Source organism: Emydura macquarii, unplaced genomic scaffold, assembly GCF_026122565.2.
Source record: "Emydura macquarii macquarii isolate MOO-44397 ecotype Brisbane River unplaced genomic scaffold, CSIRO-AGI_Emac_v2 contig_1713, whole genome shotgun sequence".
NCBI classification, from domain to species: domain Eukaryota; kingdom Metazoa; phylum Chordata; order Testudines; family Chelidae; genus Emydura; species Emydura macquarii.
In genome coordinates, this window is record NW_027131850.1 from 407,659 (window position 1) to 424,793 (window position 17,135).

At 39.1% G+C, this 17,135-nt stretch overlaps 1 protein-coding gene across 3 annotated transcripts in view; it reads left to right on the forward strand.

Moving 5' to 3' along the window:
• Nucleotides 1-17,135, forward strand: part of TTC7B (tetratricopeptide repeat domain 7B) — a 277,659-nt gene that overhangs the window by 129,858 nt on the left and 130,666 nt on the right. For all 3 annotated transcript variants that reach the window (XM_067556318.1, XM_067556316.1, XM_067556319.1), the window contains 3 exons: nucleotides 4,605-4,709; nucleotides 7,022-7,139; nucleotides 7,651-7,708. In XM_067556318.1, the coding sequence (XP_067412419.1) occupies nucleotides 4,605-4,709; nucleotides 7,022-7,139; nucleotides 7,651-7,708 (281 nt within the window). The remainder of the gene's footprint in view (nucleotides 1-4,604; nucleotides 4,710-7,021; nucleotides 7,140-7,650; nucleotides 7,709-17,135) is intronic.

The following is a 17,135-nucleotide window of genomic DNA, read 5'->3' on the forward strand; positions in this document are numbered from 1 at the left end:
AACTTTGAAAACATTAACTAATCTTCATACCAGCTCTGTGGATAGTATACCAGTGAATTTGGGGTCAACATTGTACAAAGCACAAATAAATACAGTTCCTGTCTCAAGATTTATAATCTAGACAGAGTCAATATTAAATGTTTGGACTTCACTGCTATACACACTAGACTAAGCATTAAAGTGAATTGAAGCTGTATTATTTTGTTTATTTTAGATAAGTTATAGTATAAGACATTACTCTGGAGAAAAATGTAATAGAATTCATTTTTTTAATTGCCACTGTGATCAACAGGTGTTTGATTTTAGATACAATTCACATGATGCAAACTGATCTTGGAAGACAATCCAGTAGACTTCTAAATTTACGTAGCTTGGGACATCTGCTCACACCATTATTTGTCAAATATTCTTGTCCAGGATGCAAAATCTCATGGACAAGTAAAAATTGTATTATAGTATGACAACTCTAATCTGATACTTTTGGATACTTTTTTCTCTTAGATATGCGTTAGTATGGAGAACAAGCCATTTTTGTCATATTTTATGAATAGTTAATGACTCTTACTTCCACAGAGCATCATCTGACTATGCCCATATCTTTACTACAGAGAGAGAATTAATTGAGAAAACTTTATTTATTGAAAGGAATGTTTAGTGGCTCCCCTATCTTGGGGCTCTTTCCTTCTGCCCCATCCCCAGTTTAGTTTTGAGTGGCCTCTAAATTATGCTGTGAACCAACGTGGATTGATTTAAATCAAGGTGATTTAAATCACCAAGAGAAAATCATTGATTTAAATCAAGTTTCCCACTGATACTACTTCACATATTTCTTAAAAAATGGTGCAAATCTGATCACTAAAATATGTTAATTTACAACTCAATACAGCATTTTACAACATTTAGGAGGGTATACTTTGTGAAATTTTTTAGATAACTTGATTTTTATAAATTTAGAAAATAGTATGTAATACTCATTGCCTGTGTCAAACTGCAGGTGCAGCAGCTGTACATTAGGAATGGTAAGAACTAAATCTCACACACAAACACAGTAGCACTTACATTTTATTAAACTGAATCTTAAATGTTACATAAATGTTCCACATTTGCAATTGCAACAGTCTCCTGAGTTGCTGGCTGACGGCTGTCCTTAATCTTTTTTTTTTTCTTTTTTTAAAATTTTCAGATTTTATTAACTCTAACAGACAAGTCATCACAACACTAAACGTACGCTGTCCTTAAAACTTTTACAACTAGCTCTCATCTTTCCCATTCCCACTGTCATTTTTATTCATAGACTGAAACAGAAATACAAGTTTTCCTGCTTTTTCAACTCCCAGTCGATTTCTTAGCTTTGGGTGGATAATACCAAATGATGAAAATATTCTCTCTGTGCCTGCAGACGAAACTACTGTAATGAAACGTTGGCTTAGCAACTGAAGGAACTCTGTTTCAAGGTGCTTGGTTAATGATTTCCACCAATTCAGGGGAGTGACTTTGTTCAAAACATCATCAGTAAACATGTACTGTTGAAATGGTTCCCCTCCAGCCTGAAATTTATTATGACTAGCATAACTGAGGAGTGATTTTGAGATGCCCATGCCATGGCAGCAGCATTTTCTTCAGAAGTTAGGCATCTACCTTTATATCTGGGGTCAAGAATGTTCACAAGAAAATGAGGTGGAGTTAGTGCTTGATCCCTTTGCTGCTTTATTGCCTGCAGTTTAACTTTCTGGTGAGGTATTTCTTTCTTCAGTTTCTCTTGAAGTGCCTTCCAAATTTCGACAGCATCAGCAATGCAGCAACAATTTATCTGAAGTTTGTTTAAGGCTATGGATATAGGCTTCAATATACTGAGCATATCCTCTACATTCCTCTTTAATCCAGTATTAGATACTTTGGATGAGATACTTCCATCTATTTTATCATAGTTTTCTTCACATAGTTTTATGAGAATAGGCCAGTTCTTAATAAATTGTTCAAAACAATCAACCACAGAATTCCATCCAACATCTTGAGGGAGAAATAATTTAGATCCTCCTGCTCTCTTCAATGAAACTGAAGCAAAATGGTTTTACGGAAGTATTTTGCGACTTCAGCAACATTTTCTTTTATTCCTGGAGGAGACGTACTTAAGTCTTTGGCTAAAAGATGCATTAAATGGGCATTGCAGCCATATGTTGTAAAGGAGCATCCTTCCATTTCTTCTTCTAAGTATCTTCTCATCTTTGCCACGTTTGCAGCATTGTCTGTGACAAAACTGCGCATGTGATAGTTGAATTTTTGTTCACAGTTTATTACAGCTTTCACTGCCACTTCTTTTAAATATTATTTTTGTGTGGGCATTTCCTGATGTATCTATTGTTTCAGAAAGGTATGCAACCCCATCTTCTGTTGTCACACAGGCACATATTACTGGATCATTGTGTACATTGCTCCACCCATCAAGGCTTAAACTGGCAAATTTCCCCTCAGTATTTCTTGCACACTGTTCAAGTTCCTTCTCATACATTGGATCTAGCAACTTTCCACCAATGTCTGTTCTACCAAGACTCAACCATGTCAATTAAGTGTTTATTGTTAACAATGCAAAAAGAGAATTTGTGGCATAAACGAACCAAGCAATCTTTTCATCTATGGTGTCTTGTTGGTATTTGTTGGTCCTTACTACAAACCCATCCATTGTGGTGGTTTTACTGGATGAATTTAATCTTTTCCTGGTACTGATACTTTGTTGTCTGAAATACATTTAGTTACAGCACTGCTGCTAAAAGTACCAACTGTAACTCTGAAGTTGTTACAGATAGATAGTCACAGTCAGAGTCTCTTATGTTTAAATGGGATCCTGAAACAAAATTCAAAAATGGTTTTGAATAGTCATTCTTCTCAGTTCTTCTCACTCTGTTATTCAATTAATCATTTACATTTTTTCCAGCAAGGATACACATCCGATTCCAAATTACCAAAAAAGCTAAGACTGACTGCACATAGAGTGCACTTAATTTTGGAGTAAGCCCCATGGAACTCACTTTCACTTCTGTTTTTTGAGTAAACTTCCATTGGGAAAGTTGAGTTATGCTGAAGTAAAATAGGGAATAGTCTTATGGCATCACAGTTCTGGTCTGTGGCCATGATGCTCCAAAATAAAGGGCATGTATTATGTAATATAAAATAAGAAAATGACACCCAGTGGCAACTGACAACTCTATATTTCTCTTACTGCAGCTTTCTGTACCATATACTTGCAACATCCAACACAGCAAACAAATTGGGAATTTACGTGTTAAATCACACTTATACTAAAAGGCATAGAGAGAGTCTTGAAGAATGATGCATTGCAAAGTGAATGATTTAAGTTACTAACCAGTTGATCCACATTGTTCTTCAGGCATATCCACATCTTCATCCATGTCATTTTCTCCCAATAAGCAGTTTTCATTATGATGTTTCATTCTTGCAACTAGGCCCTGCATCTCCTTTTTGCACTGCTTACATTTGACACATTTTCCTTTTTTATCCAAGAAAGGAATTTCTTCAACATATTCCCAGATAGGGTCTCTTTTATTCGCAGAAGCCATGACAGTTTTTCTGTGGCAAACGTGTGGGGGACTATAGGAAGTTGTGTGTGTACTGAATAATGTCTTCCCCTTTTTTTTCCAGTCCTCTCCACTGTTCCTTTCTACTCTGCCTCCGTTCTTTGTCTCTGTTTTTGAAAGTGTCTTAACCAACTCCTCTGTCTTGCTTGGCCCAGCTCCACCACCACATAAGCACAGAACAGCAACAGTCCTATCCAGCCTGTGTCTTTCTTTGTACATGTGACTTTAGTCTGCTGAGAAACAGAAACTGAAAGCCCAGAACTTTGAAGAAGCAAGAGCTAGTAGATAGGCTGGACAGACTAGAGCCATTAATTCATTTTTATGAGACTGTAAGTATAGGTTTAGCATGTTTGTGATGAGATTTAATTGTAACTGTTGTTTTTTAAATGAGAGAGAAATTTTGTATTTTATTGATGTTTTTTTAAAAAACCAAACTCTGATTTAAATTTAAAAAATCCATTTAAAAAAATTTTTTTTTTTTTTTTTTTTTTTTTTAAATCATTGATTTTTATCCACCTTGCTGGGAACAGAAGCAGAAGAAAAAAGGCCTCAGGCTCAGGGAGCCATAAAGGGCTGATATAAACTACACCAATTCAGAAAGGTCCTTTACATGCCAGCTGGGCATCACTGGTGTACAGTTTGTGCTCTAGATATATTTGTCCCATCCCGTCACTACTCATGCCCCTATGCTGGGGGGTGATCAGAAGTGGAGTGCCATAGAACAAGATGAGCCCTCAGTGGTCCCATTAGGGCAGTTTACTAGCTCTTCTGCACCACAAGAGTAGTATGGAAGGCCAGCATTTGATCAGACATGTTTGACTGTTCATCGTATAAAGCCTTATAGCTAATCTGTACAGATGCTTATAATGGATTGTCAGAATAAAAATAAATTAGTAGTGGTTCCTTCAGCTGGAAAAACAGAACCCAGAAAATGTAACATAGGAGTCTTGTAGCTGAGAGATCTTGGGCTTATGCTTTTAGTGTTTCACAAAAAAATACATTTTTACACAGTCTGCTCGAGCTGTGAAAGTCTTGAAGGAGTGTATACGTTTGAAACCAGATGATGCTACTATTCCACTCCTTGCTGCAAAGTTATGCATGGGATCTCTTCACTGGGTAAGTTTATATTAGCTGTCAGATCAGCAAGAACTGAGCATTTCAGAACATGACAAAATCCTTGGTTATGGACTTTGAAAATACTGTAGGCACATTGACAGCATGCAATAGAATATTGATTAAAATACAGCACAGAAATATTTTCCATAGGATTACAGTTGAACAATCCCATTTTTCAGTGTCTTTGTCTCTATGGTTTAAAAATATTCAGGAACAATGGTTGCTAGTAAAGTCAACATTTAACAAAAAATAACATACCTTGATATCTGGTATTATAAGAAATCGCTGTTGTTTTTCACATACTAAGGTGTGGTAACTGTTAAGTTTTTAATAAATGACAACCACTTTAGCACAAAACTTTTTCACAGATGTTTTTGCATATAGATTTCAAAGAGAGAGGTAATTATCCACAGGACATCACTTGCTTTAGTGGTTATATGGTACAGAGATTAATCACTTATTTTAGCTTTAAGAGTAAATAATTGGAGGGAGGAGATGTGACAGCATTAAACTTTATTAGATATTCATAGAAGGTAAAATTTCCTCTTGATATGTAGTAGATATACTGTATGTGTTTGTGTGTGGTTGTGGGTACATTGTTTCTTGAATACATTAAACTTAAATAATTTGTTTTCTTAGTTCAGAATGAAAAAAGGTTACAAGTTCTGAGTATAATAAAGAAGCATAAAAATCTGCTTTTATTACAGTCCTTAAGCCCCCCACCCCCCGACCCGTGCAAAAAAAACCCCCAAAAAACACTTGCATAGAAACATTTCTGTTGATGTTAGGTTTTGGAAAAGCTCACTTTTTTAATACAACCTAAATTTGGGACCATATTTCACTTGAAGTATCTCTTTAATAATTCAGTGTTCTTTAATAGTAAAGTACGTTATCAGATGGCCTTGAAACTGGTCTCTCTCTACACAAGACATTGACTTAATAAAATGAATAACTCGATGTTCATTGTGGTTATTGTATGAGTTGCAAAGAGGGCTTGTAGCTTCCAGAGGAAATGGTTGGGAGGAAGAGGTGCTATTTGTTTAATTGTGGTTATACTTAATTTGTTTTGAATGTATTGTACCACAGAGGGAGGGGCAGTTCTTTATAAATATAGTTTTTGTTTAGTTCAAGCAGATGTGAGAAAGTGGTGCAGTAGCGGGAATATGACTTGTTAAGCTGCTGAAAATATTGATTCTTCTTCGAATGTTTGCTCATGTCCATTTCCAATTAGCACTTGAAGAAGAAAGAACAGTTACTTACCTTGTAACTGTTGTTCTTCGAGATGTGTTGCTCATGTGCATTCCACAAGCCTCCCTCCTTCCCCTCAGCCGGAGTTCCGGCAAGAATGAACTGAGAGGGAGGGGAGCTGGCAGTGCTCTATGTACAGGCTCATACGTATGCCACTGCAGACAAACCACTAGGGGAAACATTTCTAGCACTAGCGTATGTGGCACACACACCCCTAATTAGGAATGGACATGAGCAACACATCTCAAAGAACAATAGTTATAAGGTAAGTACCGTTCTTTACGAATGGTGGTTGCAGTCTTGTAAAATGTCCTGCATGGAACAGCTTGCTATATATTGAGCATGTAGGTTTTAGATTCAGCTTCAGTATATTCATGCTGTTTTTTCTTTGCAGTTTCTAGCCTAACTGTGTTGTCAAGTAGAGTGCAAGTGCAGAAGTGACATAAGAATGTGTAGACAGTTAGGCCTTCAGCTTATAAGGAGCTCTGCATTTGCAAAGCCAAATCAATGGGGCTGTATGTGATGCAGAAATCTGCCTTGCGGGATCAGGGCCCTAGAGTTTGCAGTTGTTTGTGTGGGTGCTTCACAGAGCAACAAGTCAGAAGGAAAACTTTTTTTTTTAATTGGAAAATATGACTATAATATAGGAGAAATTGGCAGGTGGGGTTCAGGGACAGGTATTGGACCCGAAAAAAGATTTTAGATTTTTTAAAAAATTTTTAACAGACTACATTTCAAGTTGACTTCTATCTCTTCAGTTCCCATTTACCCATAGAAATGGGTGTCTCAGCCTTGTGTAAGAGCTGTATGCTTCATTGTGAAGTTAATAGGAAAACTAAATTTAGATGGAGAAGCAAGGAGGGTGCTTAAAGGAAGTGGTAATGGTTGAGATTATTTTTTAAACTGACTTAACGTATATTGCATCGATTGTGTCTACACTCTTTCTAATCTGAGACTTACTGTAACACAAATTTTGGCTTGCTTTATATTTCTGGTTTTGTGTGTGTAGTTTTCAAAAGCAAAAATCTTACTAAGACTTATATTAATCTTTTTTATATTTTCAGTTGGAAGAAGCGGAAAGATTTGCCAAAACGGTTGTTGATGTTGGGGACAAAACATCGGAGTTCAAAGCAAAAGGCTATTTAGCACTGGGACTAACTTATAGCTTGCAAGCCACTGATGGTAAGAAAAGAGTGCACACGTAGGGTATGTCAACACTGCAGCTGGAGCGTGCTTCCCAGCATGGATAGATAGATACATTAGCTTTGCTCAAGTAGTGTTCTAAAAATATCAGTGTAGCAGGGGGCGAGTGTAGTAGTAGAGCGAGCAACAGCTCAGATAATTACCTGAGTAATAATCTTTTTGGACCTCCTTGATATGTATTCAAACATTTTGCAATGCTGCCACACTGCTAATTTTATTGCACTAGCTTCAGCAGAGCTGGTGTGTGTCTGTTTGCCCACACTGGGAAGCATGCTCCCACCTGCAGTTTAGACATATGCAGCGAGTTAGAAAATACCAGTAATGTAATAGAAAAACCTCAAACACATCAGCCTCTAAAAGGAAGTGTGTTGTACGTTTTTGCATCATTTTTGTCATAATAGTCTGTGACTGTATTAATTTTTGTTCAGTAATCATGTGCAAGCAAATCTTTGACTCTTAAATATCACTGATTAAATATGTCCTATTTTAGCATCTCTGCGAGGGATACAAGAGGTCCTGCAGAGAAAGGCTCTTCTTGCATTTCAGAGGTGAGTGGGTGTTAATCTTTTCATTTCATTCTGCTGTACATAATGAAAAATCTTATTATATGTGGTTTAAAAAAAAATCTATGAAGATTATATAATGAGGATTTTACCTCTGGGAGTCTGTCTTCATGAGTACAGAACATATTGCATTAACATTCACTTCATCAGTTTCAGCCAAGCAAATCCATACAGATTCCTAAAGATTTCCTCTTATTTCATTATTAAAGATATTTTTGTTATCATCTACCAGAGAATAACATTTGCTTAATAGCCTTTTAAAAATATTTTATCTTTCTGCTGTGCTAAAGAAAAAAACATTTAAAAAGGAAATGTAGTTCTTAAGGTCATGGTTGAATTCAGTAAAAAACATTTTTGTAGTGATTATGGATCAAAGTGTACACAAAAATTTTTGCAATTGTGGATGCATGGTTGGTAAAGTGATATGTGATATATTGGATTGCTAAATCTGGAGAATGAAGCCCTCTGTAGCTATAGAATAATTACAGCACAGACAGTGGCAATGCAAATTATGCGCGCACACATCCTCAAATTTTAACCCATGGGCAGTAATGCTTGGAGGAGGCAGTGGTTTACTCGCCATCATCTCGATCCTGCAAAAGTTGACAAGCGTAGGAATCGGGGTGCAGTTTGTACATGAATCAAAGGTCATAAATATAGAAAGAGACAAGTTTAAATAGTACAGCCAGTAGAAGTGCCACAGTGTCTACACTTGCTTCTTGCTAATGTATATACTCTTGCATAAACCCACTTGGGTTATACAGGTCAAAAGTTGGGGGTGCATTCATTTATATTTGCGTCACTTTTTTACATGAATATGTAGGATTGTGTTTAACATAGCAGCATTAGATTGGAGGGGAGTAGAGGAAAGACCTTGTTTTCCTCCCAAAAGTGCACACATCTGTGGAAGAACATCGACTCCATTCCCTCAATGTCCAATGAGCTCTGTCCTTCTACCTACAGAGAATGAAACCAATCAGGAAGTCCCCTAGAACATTTATTGCAGTGGCAGAGGGACTCGGCATAGGCCATCTCCACCCAGAGAATGTCCAAAAGGATTTCTGGCTGCATTCAACTCTTCTATCAGCTGTCGGGCCTACCTCCCCCCCACAGAGTACAAGCTCACGCCACTAGAACTCAAGCTACGACCACAGCATCCCTTCAGAATGTGCCTCTCATAGACATATGTAGAGCAGCCACAATGGAGTTCTGTAGTCACCTTTACAACAGACTACGTCTTGGTGCAGGACTCCACATCAGATTCATCCTTTGGCATGGTGATTCTCTGCACGAACCTTCCATCCTCATCCTCACACCCTCCTCCAACTTAGATACTGTTTATTAATAGGAACCATCACTTGAAGAAGAAGGAGATGGTTACTTACCTGTAATTGGAGGTTCCTTTAGATTGGAGGTTCCCGTAGATTGTTTTAATTGCCCTATATGTTCACAAATTTTAGCTAGTTTCGGTAAATGGCCGAAGCATATAAATAATGTACATAAAAGCACTTCAATAAGAGTTATTTGCAAAAAATGTGGTAAATATTCGCAGTTCCATAACATAGCTTGCCACTACCCCAAGTGCAGGCCCAAGGAGGTGGATAACTCAGAGAAGAAGTATGCCTGCACGGTCTGTGGGTCTGCCTTCTACACTCGCTCGGGGCGGAGTCAACACATCAGACATAGGCATCCTGCGGTGAGGAATGAGGAAAGAAAGGAAGCTAGGGTGGTTGGGAAAACAAGTCGCTCTCGGGTATGGACAAAAGAGGAAAGTGAATTATTGATTCAGCTTGAAATAAAATATGCAGGGATTAGAAATATTAATAAGTGTATAGAAAGTGAATTAAAAACAAAAACAAATAAGCAAATATCAGATAAGAGGAGGGACCTGGCCAAGAATAAGGTTAAAAAGGATGAAGATTCTATGGTTTTATGGGAAGAGGGCGGGATGGGAGATATTTTAGAAGATATTCCTCCACGTGAGAAAATTAAACCTTTAAAAGATAAAATTTTAATTGATAGGTTTTTAACGGGAGTTAGGTGTAATGGGGCTCGTATTTTAGAGAAATTGGATTCTATTGAACAGCAATTAAATGCTTCTGCCACTGTAGCAGAAGGTTGGGGATTATTTGAGGAATTATGTAAATTGTTGATGAACTCTCCTCATGAAGATGTAGAGAATTTGGAAAATAATAAAGAAAATAATATACAGAATGATAATGGGAAACAAGGAAGAAAAGTGGGTAAGCCTCCTGATAAATATAATAGAAATAGAAAATATGCTGGGAGAAAAGCTAAATTTAGATTCTATCAAACCCTCTTTGAAAAAGATAAGAAAAGGTTGGCTAGGATCATTATGGGAGAACCTGATAAAGCGACATGTAAGATAGCAGTTAAGGAGATTGAAACCTATTATAAAGAAATTTTGGGTAGAGAAGGACATGGGAATACCAGAGGATGGCCAAAAGTAAAAGAAGTGGTAGATAATGAAATTTTAAATTGGCCTTTATCAATTGATGAAATTAGAGAAGCCTTAAGAGAGATTGATAATAGTAGTGCTCCTGGACCAGATGGAATTAAGGTTAAGGATTTATGGGATATTTATAATTTAGACAGTAGGATTTTAGTAAGGATTTTTAATATTTGGTTTTTAAATAGACAGATTCCAGAGTGTTTTAAAAGCAATCGTACAATCCTAATTCCTAAAGTCAAGGATCCACAAGAGTTGAAGAAAATATCATCTTGGAGGCTATTGACTATTGGTTCGATTTGGATTAGGTTGTATACAAAAATTTTAGCTAAAAGATTATCAAGTGCTGTTAAATTATGCCCCAGACAAAAAGGTTTTATCGCAGCCTCTGGCTGTGAGGAAAATATATCGATTTTAGAAAAGTTAATTAAAGGGGCCAAGAAAAATAAAGACGAAATAGCTGTTGTTTTTATTGATCTTGCTAAGGCATTTGATTCGGTTGGCCATGGTCACATTTTAAAGGGGTTAAAGAGATTTGGGATATCAGAGAGTTTTATTGATATTGTAAAGGATTTGTATACAGATTGCTACACTGAAATTAGTGTTGGTGAGGATAAGACAGAACCTATTTTAATTAAGAGTGGAGTTAAGCAAGGTGACCCGCTCTCCCCTATTTTATTTAATATAGCCATGGATCCTCTTTTATATAAATTGGAAGATGAAGGAGATGGTTTTATAGTGCAGGGTAGAAAGATAACTTCATTGGCCTTTGCCAACGATATCGCTATATTAAGTAGGTCCTATAAGGGGATGGTCAAGAATTTAAAAATTCTTAATCAGTTTTGTAAAAATTCAAGTTTAAAAGTAAATGTTAAAAAGACAAAGGGCTTTCATATTTTCCCAAGCATGGGAACATATGTTATCAACCCAAAAGATAAATGGGGATTAGGTGATGAATTAATTGATTATATTCAACCTGGTGAGTCTGAAAGATATCTAGGTGCAAGAATAGATCCATGGGTGGGAGTGGCTAATAATTCCCCTAAGGAAAAATTAATTGATTGGTGTGAAAGTTTATGTAAGGCTCCGTTAAAACCTGCGCAGAAATTGATAATTTTAAAAGTTTACATTTTAACGAGAGTTTTTTATTAATTACTTTTAATCGAGCCGCCACTTTATATGTTAAATGAATTAGATGTTTTAGTTAGGAACACTCTTAAAAAGATTTTACATCTTCCCCAGTGTACAACTGACGGGCTGTTCTATGCTAGAACTAGAGATGGGGGTTTAGCAGTTACAAAATTTAGTACCCAAATTCCAAACATGTTAATTCGTAAATGGAGGAGACATATTGTCTCCAAAGATGATTGGATAGATTTCTCGTTTTTATATGCTGGGGAAAATTTAGTGGAGAAAATTTTAATATATAGTGCTAAAACGGCTAATCCTAAAACGTGGAGAAATGAAGAGTTTTTAAAATGGAGTAATTTAAGATGTCAGGGAATTGGTATTAAATATTTTAAAAATGATGGTATTAGTAATTCGTTTTTAAAATATCCTTGCTTGGCCAAGTCCTCCTCTCTGATTGCGGCATTGCAAACGAGAGCGAATGTTTTTCCCACCAGGGAAGCTCTAGCAAGAGGACGGAAGATGGAGGAAGGGTTATGTAGATGGTGTGGTAAGGTCAAAGAGACAATTCCTCATATCTCTGGTCAGTGCATAAAAATGAAAGAAGCAAGAATTAAAAGACATAATAGGATAGTTAAAGCACTAATTGATAAAGTAGGAAATAAAGGATGTAAAATTTGGATTGAACCTTACCTTCATAACAAAGAAGGGAAGTTGAGAAAACCCGACCTCATTATTGAAAAGGAAGGAGTGGTAGCCGTTGTGGATGTCACAGTTAGATGGGAAGACAACGCTGACAGTGTGGAGGCAGCCCACATTGAGAAGGAGGCATACTACTCTGAGTTGGAGGAGGAGGTGCTGCAGCTCACTGGTGGGAAGATCATCCACTTCTTTGGATTTGTGGTTGGGGCGAGAGGTAAATGGAGTGAAAGAAATGATGAAATTTTTAAAATTTTAGGTATTGATAAATTTAAAAGTTTTAAAGAAAGTGTGTGCAGACTTGCTATGTATGCTACGACGGATATGTTGGCTCTTTTTAGCGATAAACAGTGAACCCGAACATTCATTTCGTATATTCTGTGGATTTTAGATATATTTTAGATATAGATATATTTATTCTCCATATTTTAAATTTTATCAATGGGCTTTAGTTTTCATACTATTGACCTGTTGACTATGTTTAACTGTCCTTTCATGTAATTTAATTTAATTTTAAAATTAATTGAATAATAAATATTACTTATAGGTTAGATCTTGATTTTAGATTATCTTAGCTACTGAATACTAGATTGGACGGCGGACTGGCCGCATAGTAACCAGGAAAGGGCAGGTATTTACGCCTGTACAAGTGTGTAGTCCCTATCTGTATTCCACTTCTCACCCTCCTTACCGTCTGCTTCAGATCTGTCAGATTCATGGTAGAGAAAGAACTGGAGGTGTGTTTGGTCCGCCCTGCCGTTTATTGCCTCACATGGAAGCATGAGACAAGTCAGGTCGTGTGTGCAGACCAGCAGACGCTACTTTCAAATTCTCCAACTTGGGCACATGCATAACCCTCAGAGAAATACAGATAGGGGATTACACATCTCAAAGAACCTCCAGCTATAGGTAAATAACCTACTGTTCCCCCTGTAGGTACTGTGACAGGGTCAGACTAGATGACTACTGGAGAGTGCCAGATGGCCAATATATCAGCCCCAGGAGCAGCAAGTCCCTTTTCCCCTGGTAGCTGAGCAGGGGTTACTCCAGGTTAATTAACACAGCTGAAGCCAATCAAGACCCCACCCTAGGACCTGTTAAAAGCCTCCCCTCCAGAGAGAGGGTATGGCTGGATTTGTGGGAGTGAGGCGAGCTACCAGAGTGCGTGAGAGCAGGCAAGATGGTGTCAGAAACCAGGAGGGTTTAGGAGAAGGAGCATAATGCTGGCAAGGGAGAACCCTGTAGGTACAAAGACTGGGGGAGGGAAAAACCCTGCCCAAAGAGGGCAAAGGACCTTACCCAGGCCTGGAAGCCTGAGGAAAATGACCTGCCAGAAGGGGAAGATTGAACTGGAGATTTGGGTTCAGCACTACCACACCCAGTGGGGCTGTCAGAGGTCAAGAGCCTTCCCTGGCAAGGAGGCCAGGAAGGGCCCCTGTCCAAGCAGGGTACAGACATTATCAAAGGGCATGGGGAAGTAACCCAGGGAAGCTAGCAGCTTTCCTGAAGCCACAGCATGAAGCTGCTACTTGTAGGGTCCCTGGATTGGGGCCCGGAGTCGAAGGTGGGATCGGACCCCACCCCACTGGCCATTCACTGGAGTGGCAAGAGCCTCAGTGAAGAAGTAAGGGGGCCTACAAGAACCAGAGACAGGGCTCGGAGCCAGTAGGGAGCAGCCATCTTAGAGTGGCTGTATTATCCTCACCCACCACTAGAGGGTGGAAGAACACTAAGGGGTGAGGCAGTTCTCTGACCTACCACTAAAGGGAAGCGCTAGACCCACCGAGGTAGAGGAAGAGCTTTGTCACAGTACTTAGACTGTGGTCAAGTCACCAATTTACCTTCTCTTTATTGAGCTAATAGACTGAGCTCCTTCAGCCTTTTTCAGTACATCATTTCTTCTGTCACCCATCCTCAGTGTGCAGTTTCCACTTTTTGGTCCCTTCCTTGGTTCCACAACCATTCCTGCCACCCCTACAAAGTTCTAAAACTTGACCACCTCTATTTGCCTCCCTCTATTCCCTTCCCATGCTCTGCTGTCAGCCAGACTCCATGTACTCAACTGCTTGTGTCTTGTATGCCATTTCATCCCTGACTTGAACTCCTAACATGACTTGCCTGCCTTTGTGGCTGCCTTCCAAAAACCCAAGGTCACAGTGGGGCTGTTGACTAAAGCCAGTCCTTTCCTGCCCACTGCCTAGCTGCATCTCTGCCTCATCTTCCAGCTTGCCATGGTGATCCAAAAGCCTTTAGGAAGCAAGTCTCTGCTAATGATCATATGGTAACTTGTCATTTCCCCAAGGATTAAGGTGTGCAACACATACCCAATCTTGGGGGCTCCCTTGATCTGTATGTTACTGCAGTTGTAAATTAATAAAATGTGAGCTTCCTAATGAAAATGCTATGTGCCTTGATAAAGAAGAGACTGTACCATTTGTCTGATTTTTGTTTTTCTAACAGTATTTATCCTAGAAAAGGAGGTACTGAAACCATGTGAAAAGTACTGAATAGTAGATGGTTTTACTAGAATCTTTTCTCTGCAATAACATATGAATTCAGACTTCGTGAGAAACTATTCTTCCCCCCATAAATGCTTATAATTTATTTTCTGTTTTTATTACTGCTAGGAACTTTGCAGCTTCTTTTCTTACATCAGCTAACAAGATTTCTGATGGCTTCTTAACTATACTGTTTCTAAGACTTATTAGCAGTGAGTAATGTCAGCTGATATCGGAAACATATCTGGTATCTCTTCACTGAGCTCTTACAGATGCTCTTTACCTGATGAGTGTGGATGGAATTTTAATTTTGTAGTGATTTGAAGCTTTGAAATCTTTGTGCTAAATAACGGTATATAAACCTACACCTGGGGTGCCTTGGAAAATAGTGGTTACACCTGCTTCTTTTCCTTTCTTACAAGCTGTGTATCTTTTTGTATTTCTATGTTACCAGTTAAGATAGCTTACTTGAAACATGCACTGTAGTGTTCTGTATTTAGCAGTCTGAATGCATAATTTCAATTTACTTGACATCAAAATTATATGCCCATTTTGTCAACTGGCATTCCTTATTATTAATTTGTACCAAAGTTTTAAATTGAAGTATCTGTGGAGTTGTTAGAGAAAACATGAGGGACGGGATCTCAAAATGGCAGTGAACAGTTAAAGTAGATTTAAAAAAAAAAAACACAACGAGGACATAACACCAGTGGCTCAAACATACACATGAATTCTTATATAAAATGGATTGACCCTTACAATGGTTGGAGTTGCTGGACCTTATCAGCATTGTAATTTGCTTCAAAGAGAAGGAAGAGAAATTTTAGAAACGTCACTTCGAGCTGACATTCATCAGCAGGGATTCATATAGCCCTGTTGGAAATGTGTGTCACTGTGGTTAATAACATTGCTAGTTCAGTTGCTTTGATGATGGAGGCGGCAACACCATTTAAAAATTGTCACTACCAGGAATGCTCATTTGCACTGTCTTTTTCCAGAGTGCCTGTGCATTTTACTCCATCCCAGTTCTTGAAAATAATTTTGGTCTTCAGGCATGGTAGAAGCTGAAATACTTGGTTCATCAACAATATAGGTTGTAAAGGTAGCAGCTGTGCAGGCTTCACCGTACTGCTCTGTCAGATTCTTATCCCTAACCTTTCAAGGAGGAGAGTAGTTACATATGCAGTGATCTTTACCTCTGCCAAGGTTCAAGGCTGCCAGTTGTGATGCTGGTTGTGCATTTTAGATGCCTGTCCACATCAAATGGTACCACAGCCACAAGTTCTTTTCTCAGAGGTCATGTTTCTGCAAACATTATTTGTTTAGATGATTTCTGGAGTGTTTTCTGTGGTACAGATATAATCATTTCACATAGGTCACTGAACAGCTGGCATATGATGACAATTTTAAGTCACTGCTGGCTGGAGCTGAATTTTTGAACCAGTAACTTACAAGCATAGGTGTAGTTTGATTTCTGTATTTTGGGGGCAGCGCCAGTCAGGCCAACAGTGCTGCACATGGAGTGGCAAATTCTGCGCCTGCCCAAGGCTTGCAATTTGGGGGCAGAGACGACCCCTGTACTTGCTGATAGTTGGGGGGAGGGCATCACCATCTCACCCCAGGCATTGCCTCTGGGTGCAGAAACCTTCCAGCTCCACCCGTCTGGGCCAGGGCAGCCAATCCTGCCGGCTCCTCGGGGACTGGGATCACAGGAGCGGGAAGCATGTGTCTCTGGGCCAGGGCTCCCACACTCTTGTGGACACTTCAGTCGAGGGAGGGGCACAGACAAAGCCCCTAATTCTGACTAAGCACAGAGAACTTGTTCCCAGTGCTTTTCTCAGTGATCCTGCGTCCTGTCTGGGGCTGCCACCCTCTCCCCACCCCACCAGAGTTACCTGCTGCGCAGGCCATTACTCTCTCCCCATCACAGAGGCAGCGACTTGGAGTGGCTGCCCTTACATGGCAGGAGAAGCGGCTCCATCCCATCCACTCTTCTCCTTACCCATGCCCGGCTGCCAGGGAGAGAGACTGAGTGAGCTGGAAACATGCCCGGGAGGGACATCCATGTGAGAAGGACGGAGCACTTTTTCCCCGCTCCTCCCCTGATATGCTGAGCAGAGCAGGTCTTCAAGTGCAGCTCGGTACTCACAGAAATCGGGAGGGGGCAGGGGCACATGACCCCTTGTGGCCCCCTCATATGTCGCCCTTTTTGGGGGGGCAACACCCTCACTGGCCTCCAAAACTATTCCCAAGACTACAACCGAAAAATCTCTGTAGCTCATTACTTATTTACTGAGTCATTCATTCTGTGTGGGTTTTTTATTTTTGTTCTTAAAATCTGAGTGAAATGAGAAATGTCCCCTGACCCTGTTAATAGTCTCCATCTCTCATGTCACACTCTAACTAGTGTGCATCTAGTAGTAAATTGAAGCCCTCTCCCATTCCTCTGGTTGCTAGAATTTCACTCTGCAGTGATTCTGGCATATGATAGGTAGCCACCAAGCTATTGGAACTGTCTTTCTGCACATTCAGGAAGACAGCACTGCATCAGCTCATGTATGTAAGGTTCCCTTCATGGTCATTAGGGGTAGCAACTTTTTTTTCCCCCTGAAAAAAA